We start from the raw sequence: 15,362 nt of genomic DNA on the forward strand, positions 1-15,362 counted from the left end.
CCACCAGGCCCCAGCGGCGGTCCCCGCCCGTCTTGTCCTCCGGGTCGTCAGCCTCTGGCCCGTCCGGCAACCTGCACCCCACCATCCCCGCCAGACCAAGGACTCCCGGGCCCCCAGCCCACTAGCCCGCAAACCCCCGGCCGCCCGCCCGCGCCTCGGCTTCTGCCGCTCGCAGCCATTGGCCGCGCCTTTTAGGTGCACCGTACGGCCAATCACGGGACGCCGGGCAGCCGGGCGGGGGGGCGCCGCGGCCAATGGTGAGGCGCCGGGCGGCGGGCGGGGGCGGGCACGCCGCCGCGCCTGCGCACCGCGTTGCCACCGCCCTCCCCCCGCCCGGCCGCCCGCGCCCCCCGCCCGGCCGCCGCCCCCGCCCCGCCCGGCGCGCGCCGCCCCCCGCCCGCCCCCGCGGCCGCCCTCCCGCCCGCCCGCCCGCCCGCCCGGAGCCTCCTCCCCGCCCAGCGCCGGCCGAGCGGCGGCGGCGGCGGGCCGAGGAGGAAAGATGGCGGCGGGCTCGGATCTGCTGGACGAGGTCTTCTTCAACAGCGAGGTGGACGAGAAAGTGGTGAGCGACCTGGTGGGCTCGCTCGAGTCGCAGCTGGCGGCCAGCGCGGCCCACCACCACCACCTCGCGCCCCGCGCGCCCGAGGCGCGGGCCGCGGCCGCCGGCGCGCTCGGGAACCATGTCGGAGCCGGAGCCGTGCCGGCCGAGGGCGCGCCCGCAGCGGCGCCGGAGCCGCCCCCCGCAGGTAGAGCGCGGCGCGGCCTGAGCGCGGGCGGCCGCCGGCCGGGCCCGCGTCCTCACTGCGCCGCCCCGCTTGTCTCCGCAGGGCCCGCCGCGAAGCTGAGCGCGCTCGAGGCCGGCGCGGGCGCCGGGGCCGGAGCCGGAGCGGGCGCCGCGGCCGGGGCCTGCCCGCCGGGGGCAGCGGCCGCGCCCGAGCCCGCCGCCAAGCCTGCCGCCCGCAACGGCCCGCCCGGCGGCCCCGGCGCCGCGCAAACTTTGAATGGGAGCGCCGCGCTGGGGAACTCGCTCCGCGCCGCCGCCGCACCTGCTGTCAGCCTGCTCCACAACGGGCCCGCGCCCGCGCCGCCGCCGCCCAAGCCCGCCGCCGCCACTGTCATCCAGACGCCGCCCTTCCTCGGCGCCCCCGCCGCGCCCGCGCCCCGCGTCCCCTCGCCCCCCGCGGCCCCTGCGCCCGCCGCGCCCCCTGCGCCCCCCGCGCCCGCCGCCGCCGCCCCGCCGCCGCCGCCGCCCGCGGCCGCCAGCCTGGCCCGGCCGCCCGGGCCCCCGGCCGGACCCCCGGCGGCCGCGCAGAACGGGGGCAGCGCCGCGCCCGCGCCCGCCCCCACGCCCGCCCCCGCGCCCGCCCCGGCCCCCGCGCCCGCGCCCGCCCCGGCGCCCGCCGCCAACAGTCAGCCCGGGCCCGCCGCCGCGCCCGCGCAGGTGGCCAAGGCCGACTCGCCCAAGACCGCGCTGCAGCCGGCGCCCCCGCCGCCGCAGACCCTGGCGACCAGCTGCCCGGCCGGCGCGGGGTCCGGCATGATCCTCGGGCCAACTATGCAAGGGGCACTGCCCGCCGCCGCCGCCGCCGGCCTCCCGCCGCCGGCCCCGGGCACCCCCACCGGGCTGCCCAAGGGCTCGGCCAGCGCGGTGACCCAGAGCCTGCCCAGGACGCCCTCGGCCACCACCGGCGGGATCCGGGCCACGCTGACGCCCACGGTCCTCGCCCCACGCTTGCCGCAGCCGCCGCAGAACCCCACCAACATCCAGAACTTCCAGCTGCCCCCAGGTGAGTGGCCGCGCCGCCGAGCGGCTGTGTGTGTGCTCCCCAGCCGGGAGTCCAGGAAGTTGTCTGGCTGGCAGGACGGGGAGGTCATGAGCCCTGCCGGTGCGTCTCTGCCCCGGTCCGGGCCGGTCCCGGGCCTGTATGTGCTCTAGTGTTGCGTGATGTGGCTGCGGGGGCCTCTTAGCTGTGCGGGGCTTGGCTTCTTCTCTCCACTTTGCGTTGGGGAACTTTCTCTGTCGGGACTTCCGCCTAGTGGACCCTCTTCTCTCCTCTTGGCCTTGTGTGTCCCTGCCCGGTGCCCCCACAGTGGAAAGCAGTAGCAGCTGGCGCTCTCGGGACAACTTGCTGGGTTATTCAGTCTGGGCCGGTGACTTCCCCACGCTTGGCTGTTCTCTCCCTGGTTTCTGGGATCAGGCATATGGTTTGTGTCCTCACTGAACTCTTCTGCTCTGTTACTGGGCTGGTCTGTGATTGGTGTCCCCTTCTGGTGGTCTAGGGACCCCCTTTCCCGGTGAGGTCAGGGGGAGTGACGCCCCCTCCGTGAGGCTGGGCAAGCCTGCGTGGAAAGCTTTTGCTCCCCTGCTGACACCAGGATGGCAGAGTTCCCAGGTGAGCTTGTAGGGATCCCGGGGCACACACCCTTCCTGGTCACAGCCCTTGCCTCACGCGGCTCCTGCAGTCGTTTTTCAGCACTTCCCGTAGTGGCCGTGTGGTTCTGCACGGAGTCCTCACTTGGAGGACGCCCGGTTACTTTGATTGTTACCAATGCAGTCAGCGGTGGGCTGGGGCTCCCCGGTCAGTGAGTCCTTTGGAGGTACAGATGGTGTAGGAGGACAGGCAGTGTCTCCAAACCTACACTCCATCTTCTGTCGTCTGGGCAGCTTTTTAAGGCTTTCTAGGTCCCCGTGGCATTAAGTGTGTCCCGCTGCTTTCTTTCGGGCTTCCTGGGCAGAGAGAAACCCTAGCACTGGAGGCTCCCAGTCTCTGCTTCCATCCCTGGCCTCGCCTGCGTGGACGCAGAGCGCTCCTCCCCTGCCGTGTAGTAACATGTGCTGGCGGCAGGAGTAGTGGAAACAGCACCGCCTGTGTGTGCGTCCCCTCGTGCTTTCTGAAGCAGCCGTTGGTCACCTTGAGAGGATTTCAGCGTCTTAGAAGGAAGGTCTTGTTGTCACAGTGCCGTGAGGTTTGGAGCGGTGGCGGCACCTGGCAGGGATCTGATTTCACACCACAGAAGGGAGGAGGCAAGGTTCCAGCCAAGAGTGCTGTTTCGGGGTGGTCGTGAGGGCTACCCTGATCCCAGGAGTAGGTGATGTGAAATAAGTACCTGAGAGGTGCAGGGTGCCTCTTACAACATGCTTTGTTTTTGAGTTTGTAGGAGGTTTTCATTAAAGGTTCTGTTTTGCACATTATGTGTATTTTGACCTTTTAGTGGAAAATATGTTTGATGTCTAGTGACGCTTAAAAAAGAGAAGTCATGGTGGTAACAGGTTATGTAAAACGTCAAAATACTTTTTAGTTACTCGTTAAAGTATCCCCTCAGTGGTCCTCAGCCCCTGCCCCACTCCTGGCCAGGACAGTTCCCTGCATGACGCTTTTGTTCTGAAAACTGTCAGTGAAGTTTGTGAGTCAGTGGAGCTGGTGAGGCTGGCGCTGTGCCCGGGGAGGAGGCCCCCCGGGGCACTCGTGTGATGCCTGTAGGTGTGGCGGTTTGGGGCTGACTGGATCCCCTCGCCTCTGCATAGGTGCAGCCTTCACTGCCTGCCGCCTTCTGGGGGAGGAAGCTGTGGTTCTGAAAGGGCGCCTCTGTCAGCTTTGTCATGATTGACCCTGGACGCACTTTCATCTCCTGTTCTACCGGCGGTGTTAAGGATGTCTGCATGTGACAAGTAGGCGACTCCTTGAAGAAAACTGTAAAAGTGCTGACTCTTTGCATGAGTTCTCATGAGTCTTTGCGGTAGTCGTGTGTGTGTGTGCGTGTGTGTGTGTGCGCGTGTGCGTGTGTGTGTGTGTGTGTGTGTATGAGAACAGCTCATGTTGACATTTGGGTGACAAATGTGGAGAGCTGTGCTTTAAAGGGGCCAAATGCTTTCTAGAAAATAAACTCACATCCATCTCTTCATGCTTCCCCTACCCCCACAGTCGATCCGCTCATTTGGAGCTCTGATTAATTCTGTTTCATCATTTTAATAAAAGCAGGAGCAGAAAAAGCATAGTTAAAACTACTACCAGTTCCCCACAACAAAGTACTTTCTTTTAAATAGTACAAATTAATTTTATAAATAAAAGTGACAGATTATGAATATTCTGGTTACCTCATGTAATTGATCGATTGGAAGACACTAAGTTCTACTTGAGGTCTCCTGTTCATTGAAAGCTCTCATCATAAAAATGTATAAAGCGGAGGTGGAATTAACTTGTGAAAATAGCTATCGCCTGGCTGATAATGCACTCTGGTTAGTACTCAGGGGTTAGGGCTGGGCAGGGTTTTCAAAGCTACACATAGGTGTCAAGTGAAATAACAGACTGTTGGCAATTGGAGTACCGGTGAGAGAGGCCTGCCCCACTGTCGGTGGGTGGTGGTGATGGAAACAGAGGGACAGAGGCTTCACTGAGTCCCTGAGGGCCGGCAGGCCTTGCGTATTTCATCCTCCCAGCCCACTGTGAGCTCCTGTTGAATTTGGTTTCAGTAGATTCAGTTTTGATGTCTTTGTCAGGATGGTTTTGTAAAGAGACGTTGATGTTATTGTGATTAATTTACTTGTTTGAAGGAACCAGAGTCTCAGTTTTAATCTGCTGTGGGGAATATTGAGAACACGTGAGTCTTCAGAGAGATTGTTGCAGCAAAGGCGGTGGTCCCAAGAACAGTGAAGAGCACTAGTTAGTTCTATACAGCTTAGAGTAGTCATAACATAAAAGTAATATTATGATTATAGTTGAAAGGAGAGAAAAGTGATATGACACAAAAATTAGCATGTGCGCAAATGGTTTTAAGAGATCTTTTCAGATAGGTGTTAACGTTAGAGATGCTCATTTCTAAAGGTTATCTTTTGTTGGCAAGTTTGCATTTTCAGTAGTGTGTGTGTCTGTCTGTTCTGCTTTCATGGAGAATTTGTCCTCCTGTGATGCTCAGGTTTGGCTGAAGTACAGTTCTCATTCCAGGAGAGAATGCCTTTCCTCCATATCCTGGCTTCAGGACTGACTTGGCATGGGGCTGACTTAAGATGAATAGTCTTAAGGTGGCTGTGCTTGGAAAGACGTGGTCTAGGGTGGGGTTCCCATCCTCGGTGAATGGAACTGTTGGATGGTGGCGAAAGAGGAAGAAGAACCTGGGGGCCAACTTCTGTGTAGACCGGGTTGAGTTCTGGGATGGTGGACCCTGAGCAGGATGGCAGGGCTTGGGGCTCAGGATGTTCTGGTGGCCGACTTCTGCAGAAGTGTTTGGCACAAGGGATAGCCTTAGGGGTTTATATGTTGTCACTTGAGGGCACTCTTCACCTGGGACAGAAGACATGGTTCCTGGGGCCTCAGTTTCCCTAGGTAGAGAGTGGGCTTGACCCTGTTGTGAAGGCTGTGAAACTGCATTGGGATGAACCGTGCACGACTGTCAAGTAGTATTTATTCACATGCTGTCTCAGCTCCCTGGCCTTTGTCATCAGCTTCAAGCAGTACGTCCTATGGATGTAGCCGAGTCTACAGGATGGCGTTATTCCCATCAAAACTGCGCCCAGATTGGATAGGTTCTCAGCACCTTGGGGAGCCTGGTTCTGTAGGTGAGAAAGTTGCTGAGGTTTCACAAGTGGGCTGCAGATCTGGGGGATGAGTAGACCTGGGTAGGGGCTCACTTTAGGCCAAAGGCCTTGGCCAAGTTTTCCTCTTGATGTACTTAGATAACAGTGGGATTTGAAAAGAAGGAAGAAAAATAACTTTGGGGCAGCTCTGCTCAGCGACAGATGAGGTGATGTCTCTGAGGTCACTTCTCCACTGTCAGCTTGGGGGAGGCCCTCAGTGGACAAGCAGGGGGTCCCTCCTCCTCACTTTCTGCCCCACCTTCTGTCCTGACTGTCCCCATCTCTTTAGTGTGGACGTAGCTATCTTGGTGATGTGGCCTGGGATGATGTCCCATGCCCACGTAGGTGTCTTTGGGACTGATGATCCTCACGTTTTAGCAGCAACCAGGAAAGGCACCCCCAGGCCGTTTGGGGATGTCTCTTCTCACTGCTCACGATGCTCCAGGGCAGTGAACCCTGCCCTAGTGGTGGAGTCACCGGAGTTTGAGACGTTTGAGAACAGTCAGTCCTGCTGCAGGAGGGGTCAGTCCTTATCTGTTAGGGCTCTGGAAGGAAGCAGTTAGGAAGATGGTCTTCTGGCTGGTGAGTGGCCATCCTGTCTCCCTGGATGGTGGGGATGGAGCCTGGACTCCTCAGATACCTTCAAAGTTGCTGACTGGTGGGCGCTGGGCCCCCAGCGGTGGGGTGGGATCAGAACAGGACTGGCCCAGTTCTGTCCTGCCCTAGCTTGGGAGGTGGCAGTGGGAAAGAGCAGTAGGGGCAGGCGCACCTGTTTGTTTCTTTGAAATCGTAATGAGATGACGGTGGTTCTGACATGCTTCTTGAGCCCATTGCAGTGTGTAAATGTAAGCTTTCCTCGTCATAAGTGATACGTCTGAAGAAAGCTTTTTTATAAATCACTAGTTGTGTGTGAGTTGATCAAAACATAATTAAAACTGTTTTTGAAAATCTTGAAGCAGAGATTTGAAAGGACTCTGGAGAAACTTGCCTGAGCTTTGAGGTAATTTGCATCTTTCTCAAAAGCACTTTTCCTTGTCTTCAAGTTGATAACAAGCAGGAGACTCAGGTTTTCAGATTGTCTTGATTGACTGTCGCTGCTTGGGGCTCTCACCTCTGAGATTTGTCTTTGGCTGGAGGTTGGCAGCCTATTGTTTAATCAGGCTTTTGATAGTAACAGGACAAACTGAGAAAGAAAAACAAGGGAGAGGGGAGCTGCACAGGACCCTCCGTCCTGGGTGTTGTGTGCCTGGCAGGTGACTGCATTGTGCTGTTTCCTCGGGCCTAAGGGGTCATGGCCCCTGGTCTGTAAATTACAAACACTGCACTTCAGACCATCTTAGAATAATTGCTCTTTAACGCCGAGTGAAGTAGATTAAGTGCTATAAAATCATGTTTGAAAATTGGAAACTTTATATTTCTAGGATAGGGCCATGCAAGCTTTAAATTAACAGTTTTGAATTTTACATATTCTCAAATAGCCACACCAAGAAATTAAAACCTTCAGAAGACAAACTTGTCCACAATTTAGATTCCTCCCTTGCTCCCAGTTTGAGAAGCGCATGGATGGCACACCTGTTTCTTGTCTGGCTGTCCGCCTGGCTGCGCTGCTGCTCGGGGGTGGGTGGAGGCTGTGTGTGGGTGGAGGGGGGAGCCCCCCACCCTCCCAGCGTGGGCTTCCTGATGGACGTGACGCAGGCCTGTGAGCGCAGAGCCCCTCTGCAGCCCTGTGAAGCTGGGTCGGATGTTTGTCCTTCCCTCCCCAAGTTAGAGCCTGGATGGGACCTTTCTGTGTTTTCCATGTGGCCTGGGAGGACACGACATGCCTGCTGATGTTGAGCCCCAAACTTGGGAGGTACGTGACCAGGTGAAGAGGAGGGTGCAGGGGGTCGGTGCTGATGCTGGGGAACTTGTGTCCTGGAGGGCTTGGTATTGTCTGAGTATCGTCCCGGTCCAGAGATGGGGAAATCCTAATACAGTTCTTCAAATTGGATGTTGGATTTCAGAACTCAGGGGCAAGTGGTAAGAAGGTTCTACCTCGTGAGTGACTTGTTCTGGGGGTCAGTGGCCTGAGTGAACACTAAATGGACAGGGCAGGACTCAGAGACCTCAGTCCCCTCCCCAGTGCTGGGCATGGCCGGCCTGCTGGTTAGGCAGAAAGGGCCTGGTGGGATCAGCAAGGAGGCCACGGGCTTTGGAGAGGAAGTGTATACTGTGCTTACACCTGAGTCTCGGGGTCAGGGGGAGAAGGCAGCTTTTCTGCTGTTTGTGCTGAAGTACGTGGACAGCCACTCAGGAAAGGTGTACAAAGGCGTTTGTACAGCTCTCACAGGGGGGCTTGTCTTCATGAAGTTTGTTCAGATGGACGCCAGGCGTTAGTGAGCTCAGCACAGAAGAGACAGGCCTGTGTCGCGCCTGTTTGATCTTGTAAAAATGCTGTAAAATAATAGCATCTTAGTATCACGGTGACTATTCAAAGAGTTAGAAAGGAATATGTTCTTGATTTTTTAAAAATAAAACTGTGTTATACAAATTGTTGGTCACTTGAAAATGATTTCTTTGCCCACTTGTTTTTTCTGATCATAAAATTAGTTTTATTCATTATAGCAAGTTTGGAAAGAGAGGAAAAGTGTAAGGAGGGAAAAGACATCACTTGTAACCTGACTTTGTCGGCCAGGTCTCATTTTGGCGATGTCATCTCAGCCCATGTCGGGTGCAGAAGTGTTTCTAACTTTTACGGAGTCGGGGCCACCCCATAAGGGCCGCCTTCTCCTAAGTTTTGGGTGTGGCTCCCACCCCTCAGTGGTCTTTGAAGTTCCCTTTGGTGCCCCTCTGCCTCGGGCCAGCACTTCATCTCAGCACCGTGACACCCTGCAGTGCTCACGTCCACTGGTCTGGCGTGGCCGTCCCGTGTCCACTCTCTGTGCGCCTGCTGTGCTGAACGTTTTCAAGTCTTTGATACTGGTGTCTTTTGAAGGACTCGACTGTTTACGCTTTTAAAACCGTGGTGTTTAGAAACATGGCCAAAATGTGACTTTTTAGAAACCAGCAGTGTTCTAAAGATTTCCTTTAGCAACTCGTATCTGGTTTTGCGTCTGGATTCTTAAACCTTGTGAGGGTAATTAGGCCCTTGGTTGATGGAGGTGTTGGTGGAGACCGTGTCCTGTTTTCCAGGTGTGGACTGAGCCAGTGAGCCAGGCTGCTGTGGATGCCAGCGTCCAGGCTGGGGCCCCAGACCCACAGAGCCCCTGCTGTTGGGGGCTTGGTTTTGCGGGTTTCTTACCCCAGGTTGGTGAAGGAGTGGACAGGGGACCAGAAGCCCTTCCGAGCAGGCAGTTGAGGCCTGGGTGGTGAGAAGGGAGCTGCATGCTGCTGGGGACCTGGGTTCAGGAGAGAAAGGGGCCAGTGCGGGGACTTGAGAGCAGGTCAGGGAGGAGAGCCCAAGTTGGGGGAGCCGCGGGGCTGGCTGGGGGCCGGCTGGTCACAGAGCTGTGCCTTCAGAAGTGCTGGGGGTTGAGTTTATTCCAGGGTTCTCAGCAGGGGAGTGGTCAGATCTGAGCTGTGTTATGAGAGCACTTTGTGTGTGTGGAATACAGGGGTGAGGTAGGTAGAGGCAGGTTGGCCAGCAGGGGTTGGTGGTGGCCAGGGAAGCATCCAGGCGTAGGCAGGCAGCCGGGCCTGGATGCCAGTGTTGACATGGAGCATGGTGGGCCTACGGATAGGTTGGAGGTCAGGGGTAAGGAGAGGGCCTCCTGGGGGGAGTGAGGTTGGGGACTGGGGTGACATGAAAGAAGGTGGAACATTCCCTGGAGGCCAGTGGGGGTGGGCACAAGTGTGCTTGTTTGGCCATGTTAAATTTGAGATACCTGTTTGTGGAGGAAATGGAGGGAGTTGAATATAAGCAGAAGATTGAGGGAGAGGTCGGAAGAGGTCAGAATTTGGGAGTCGTGGTGTTTGATGGAATTTTTCGTCGCGGGGTCACCCCCACGGGAGCCTCAGTGCAGATCCAGAGAGAGAAAGCTGCCTTCTGGGACAAGGTGGAGAGGGGCGGACCCTGCTGGGCAGAGGGTAAGGAGGAAGGGGGGAGTCTGAATGCTGCCAGTCCTTCTGGGTAGAGTATTTTGTGATGTTGGACGTTGTCACTGGGGAAGTGCTGTCCGCTGGCCTCTCTGCCTTGTTATGAAGACCCCCTAGAATGAATGTCAGTACTCTCCTTGTGGGGCTCGAAGTCAGCGAGCCCAGGTGTGTGCAGTCCTTGACTCCTGCCATGTGCCAGTGGGTAGGCATCTGTAGGTCTTCAGGGGCCTGTTGGTTTCTGGAGCTGATGGTTCCCTGCAGATGACCTCCTTTGAAGATGCTGAGCCTGGAGGTGAGTCGCTTTTCAAGGACCTAATGGCCACTTACCAAGGGGCTGGGATGGGTGCCGCCCTCCTTCTGGTTTGCCCTCTGGGCTGTGCCCACTGGAGCAGCTGGTGTTCAGGGACCAGGCTCTGCACAAGGAAAGTCCGCATGTGGAGAGACTGTCCCAGGGAGCATGCTTGCTTCCTGTCCGGAGAGCAGGCTTGGCAGGGCTTGGAGTGCCCGGCTGTGGGCTTCTCCTGGCGGCAGGACCTGTGCTCTGTGGTCCTGGCTTTGAAAGGCCCCTCATGGCCCCTGCAAGCGCTCCGGTAGAGGCCACCCTGCTGACTGGGAGGGTGAGCTGTCAGGAGGCACCCTGGCCTTGAAGGGCAGAGGCCACGGCTCCTCCAGCTGGGCCCTGAAGGCACAGAGCTGTTTCGGTGGACAGTCAGTGGCCCTATTCGTGGCCCCACAGGCCAGGGCGGTGATTCCAGACCTTGGCTGCTCGTTGATCAGCAAGCATGAACTGAGCACCAAGTTCAAGTCCGACCTGGTGCTGAAGCAGGACTGTCCTGCCCTCAGGGAGTGCCCTTCTGATGGGCGGGGCATGGCTGAACCTCTGCGGGTCAGTGGGGGTGGGGCTAGTGGAATGTCATTTCTGAGTTGCCCTGTCATTAGTCTCTCCCTCCCTTGGTGTAATTTCTCAAAATAGGCTTTCTGCCTGTTCTGTTCAGTTCTGGATGCTCCGCAGTTTCCTCTGCTGCTTTGGACTGATTAGATAACAAGTCAGGTTTCATGCCGCTTAGTGACGTGTTTTGCAGTTAAACTCAGTTCAGAATGTCCACCTTGAAAGTCCTCGGGTGATGAAGACAGCCTCCAGCTGGGCCATGGGGATGATGGGCGAAGAGCTCATTAGGGATCGTGTGGGTCCAGGCAAGGCTCCCAATCTCTGTGTGCCTTGGCAGCCTGGCCTGGGCCCTCGTGGGCCGACTCTGCTTTCCTTCCACGCTGAGCAGTTGGGAAACCACATGCCTCTGAGTGTCTCTGAGGCTGCGCTTGGGGGTAGTGTTGGCTTGGTGACCTGGGGGGCTGACAGCCTGCTGGGGACCTGCCACCCTAGAGAGAAGTGTCTTGTTCCGGCCTAGCCACAGCAAGGTGGGGCAGGCCATGCGGGGACGCGTGGGCACAGGCAGAGCTGACAGATCATCTGAGCTCCATTCCCTGGGTCAGCACGGCTGGCCAGCAGGAGTACCCTGTGTGCAGGGAGGGGGGGCCCAGGGTGAGCCCACTTCCATGGCTGTGCAGGGACACTGCTGGGATCAGTGTGTTCCCACCTGTTTTGTGTCGTGTGTTCCTTCACTTGAGGGCAGTTGTCCAGAGGATGGGCTTGAACCCTCTGAAGGTGTGGCTTCAGAACCCGTGGCCCCCAGCAGAGCAGGCCCTTCCTGAGGACAATGGGTCTCTCCCTGAGGCTTGGCTCCAGGAGCTCCAGACAGCAGGGCAGGTGTTCTGAGTCTGTGTAGGTGGGACTTTCCGGGAATTACCCGTTGGTCTCGATGGTGGTCTCATCAGTGAAGCAGGGCACCTGGGCCTTGCTCTGCCTTGACTTCCGCCTTGGCATGGCGCTCAGGTGGGGAGTCCCGGAGACCTGGGGGTGTTTGTGGACAGTCCATCGTTTAGCATACTGGCCGAAACTTCAGGAAGCATTGATTGAGACGGAGGCCAGTGGAGGGCACGGTGTGTGTTTGGATGTGAGGTGTGTAGAGTTGAATGAGTCACGGTCTCTGGTCATTTACCAGTTAAATAATCACCTGTGACACCCCTGGCAGGAGACCCGGGTCCCTGCCTGCCTCCCGTGTAACTGTTGGACCCTACCTCCCCAGCTGCAGCAGCCCGTGTCCCCACTTGTGGTCACCACACCCTCGTTTTCCGCTCCTACCTGCTCGGGGCATCTTACTATACGTAGCCGAACCATGTGTTGGATTTTGTTGTCCCTCTATAGAGAGAGCTGTGCTGTGGGCCATATTCTGGGCCTTCGGTGTTATGGTGCAGGGGTGCCCCTCCTGTAGGGTGGGTGGTGTTTTGTTGTGTGGGGATCCTTGCCCCAGTCTCCAGTGGGGGAGCAGGGGGCACAGACCTGTTGTGGGAGGAATTGTCATCCAGGAAGCGTTGCCACTTCCCAGCAGCGTGTGGGACATCCTGCGAGCAGGCCAGTGACTCCCTTAGGAAAGTCACATGCTTGGTTCTAGAAGTTTGAGTTTGGGTCGTCTACCCACATGAGTGTGAGTCAGGAAGTGGGTTCAGGGCTGGGACCTAGAAAGGGGTTCTTAAAAGGGGGATTGCTCTTCACACCACAGGGACGGTGTGCTCATCTGGTTTGGGGGAGGGTAGGACAGCTGGGAGAATAGAAGCTGCCAGAGATGGGTTCTGGGTGTTGTGACCCCCTAGAAGGTGGAACAGGTGGAGCCCGCGAAGGATGCTGTGGAGGAGAGAGGGCGGCATGCGTCCCAGCCACCGGACTGCCAAGGGATTCCTGCAACCTCCTGTCCATCTACTCTCTCCTCCTCTTGCGAGCTTAGTACCTCTTAGGTTCCTTTACTCTTGGTTTAGAGGGTCTTGGAGTGGGAGGAGATTGTTCCACTATCAGCCAGTCACTCAGAGGCTGTTTCTCAGGTGGGGTTTGGGGCTCTACCCTGGACTGTCCAGTTCAGTTCAGTCGCTCAGTCATGTCCGACTCTTTGCGACCCCATGAATCACAGCACGCCAGGCCTCCCTGTCCGTCACCAACACCTGGAGTTTACTCAAACTCACGTCCATCAAGTCAGTGATGCCATCCAGCCATCTCATCCTTTGTCGTCCCCTTCTCCTCCTGCCCCCAGTCCCTCCCAGCATCAGAGTCTTTTCCAGTGAGTCAACTCTGCATGAGGTGGCCAAAGTATTGGAGTTTCAGCTTTAATACCAGTCCTTCCAATGAACACCCAGGACTGATCTCCTTTAGAATGGACTGGTTGGATCTCCTTGCAGTCCAAGGGACTCTCAAGAGTCTTCTCCAACACCACAGTTCAAAAGCATCAATTCTTTGGCGCTCAGCCTTCTTCACGGTCCAGTTCTCACATCCATACATGACCACTGGAAAAACCATAGCCTTTTTTTTTTTTTTTTTTATTAAATTTTAAAATCTTTAATTCTTACATGTGTTCCCAAACATGAAACCCCCTCCCACCTCCCTCCCCATAACATCTCTGTAAAACCATAGCCTTGACTAGGCGGACCTTTTTTGGCAAAGTAATGTCTCTGCTTTTGAATATACTGTCTAGGTTGGTCAAAACTTTTCTTTCAGGGAGTAAGTGTCTTTTAATTTCATGGCTGCAGTCACCATCTGCAGTGATTTTGGAGCCCAAAAAAATAAAGTCTGACACTGTTTCCACTGTTGCCCCATCTATTTCCCATGAAGTAATGGGAGCAGATGCCATGATCTTCATTTTCTGAATGTTGAGCTTTAAACCAACTTTTTCACTCTCCTCTTTCACGTTCATCAAGAGGCTTTTTAGTTCCTCTTCACTTTCTGCCATAAGGGTGGTGTCATCTGCATATCTGAGGTTATTGATATTTCTCCCGGCAATCTTGATTCCTTCTTGTGCTTCTTCCAGCCCAGCGTTTCTCATGATGTACTCTGCATATAAGTTAAATAACCAGGGTGACAATATACAGCCTTGACAGACTCCTTTTCCTTTTTGGAACCAGTCTGTTGTTCCATGTCCAGTTCTAACTGTTACTTCCTGACCTGCATACAGATTTCTCAAGAGGCAGGTCAGGTGGTCTGGTATTCCCATCTCTGTCAGAATTTTCCACAGTTTATTGTGATCCACACAGTCAAAGGCTTTGGCATAGTCAATAAAGCAGAAATAGATGTTTTTCTGGAACTCTCTTGCTTTTTTGATTATCCAGCGGATGTTGGCATTTGGATCTCTGGTTCCTCTGCCTTTTCTAAAACCAGCTTGAACATCTGGAAGTTCACGGTTCACGTATTGCTAAAGCCTGGCTTGGAGAATTTTGAGCATTACTTTACTAGTGTGTGAGATGAGTGCAGTTGTGCGGTAGTTTGAGCATTCTTTGGCATTGCCTTTCTTGGGTTTGGAATGAAAACTGACCTTTTCCAGTCCTGTGGCCACTGCTGGGTTTTCCAAATTTGCTGGCATATTGAGTGCAGCACTTACACAGCATCATATTTCAGGATTTGAAAGGGCTCAACTGGAATTCCATACTAGCAAAAGTAGATTAAAAAATAATTTTTTAAATAGCATTTTTAGTTTCACAACAATTTAAGAGGAAAATCTAGCGATTTTCTATACACCCCTGCCCCCAACACACACAACCTCCCTCAGCATCCACAACCCCCACCAGAAGATGCATTTGTTACAGCTGGTGAGCCTGCATTGGCACATCGCCCACAGTTTCTAGCCGGGCTCGCTGCCGTGCTGTGCCTTCTGTGGGTCTGGACGAACGTGTCATGCTGCGTCTCCATCATGACAGCGTCACACAGTGCTTTACTGCCCGCACAGTGCTTGGTGCTCCATCTTGTTGTCCCTCTTCTTCAACCCCTGGCAACCACTCATCTTTTCACTCTCTCCATAGTTTTGTCTTTTCCAGAATGGCATATGCTACTGCTGCAGGTCACTTCAGTCGTGTCCGACTCTGTGCGACCCCATAGACGGCAGCCCACCAGGCTCCCCCGTCTCTGGGATTCTCCAGGCAAGAACACTGGAGTGGGTTGCCATTTCCGTCTCCAATGCATGAAGTGAAAAGTGAAAGGGAAGTCGCTCAGTCATATCCGACTCTTAGCGACCCCATGGACTGCAGCCTACCAGGCTCCTTCGTCCATAGGATTTTTCAGGCAAGAGTACTGGAGTGGGGTGCCATTGCCTTCTCTGAGAATGGCATATAGTTGGAACCATACGCTATTGCTGTTTTCTCTGATTGGCTTCTTTCTTTGGTAATATGCACTTAGGGTTTCACCGTGTTTGTCGCGGCTTGATGGTTCGTTTCTTTTTATCACTCTGTGACGCTCCACCATCCGGGCGCTCTACTGTTTGTTTATCCATCACCTAGTGAAGGGCATCTTGGTTTCTTCCAAGTTTTGACACTTCCCCATACGGCTGCTGTAACGTCCACGTGCGGGTTATCGTGTGGATGTAAGTTTCAGCTCCTTCGGGTAAATAGGAGCAAGAGTTGCTGCATTGTATGGTAAGAAACTGCCAAACTGTCTTCCCAAGTGACCGCATCGTTTCACATCCCCGCCAGCAGTGAACGAGTGTTCCTGTTGCCCCACACCCTCACCAGCACTCCGTGTTGTCAGTGTTCTGGGTTTCGGCCTTTCTATTTGGAGTGTGGTAGCATCTCGTTGCTTTCGGAGAAGGCAATGGCACCCCACTCCAGTACTCTTGCCTGGAAAATC

The 15,362-nt window shown here is 55.6% G+C and overlaps 1 protein-coding gene across 1 annotated transcript in view; it reads left to right on the forward strand.

Annotated features, from left to right (window-relative positions):
- Positions 1–499: 499 nt before the first annotated feature.
- The window catches only part of TAF4 (TATA-box binding protein associated factor 4), a 65,843-nt gene continuing 50,980 nt past the window's right edge, over positions 500–15,362 (forward strand). The window contains exon 1 of the mRNA XM_068987416.1: positions 500–1,787. Within this exon, the coding sequence (XP_068843517.1) occupies positions 500–1,787 (1,288 nt within the window). The remainder of the gene's footprint in view (positions 1,788–15,362) is intronic.

The sequence above is a fragment of the Capricornis sumatraensis genome, chromosome 15 (assembly GCF_032405125.1).
Source record: "Capricornis sumatraensis isolate serow.1 chromosome 15, serow.2, whole genome shotgun sequence".
In the NCBI taxonomy this organism is placed as follows: Eukaryota; Metazoa; Chordata; class Mammalia; order Artiodactyla; family Bovidae; genus Capricornis; species Capricornis sumatraensis.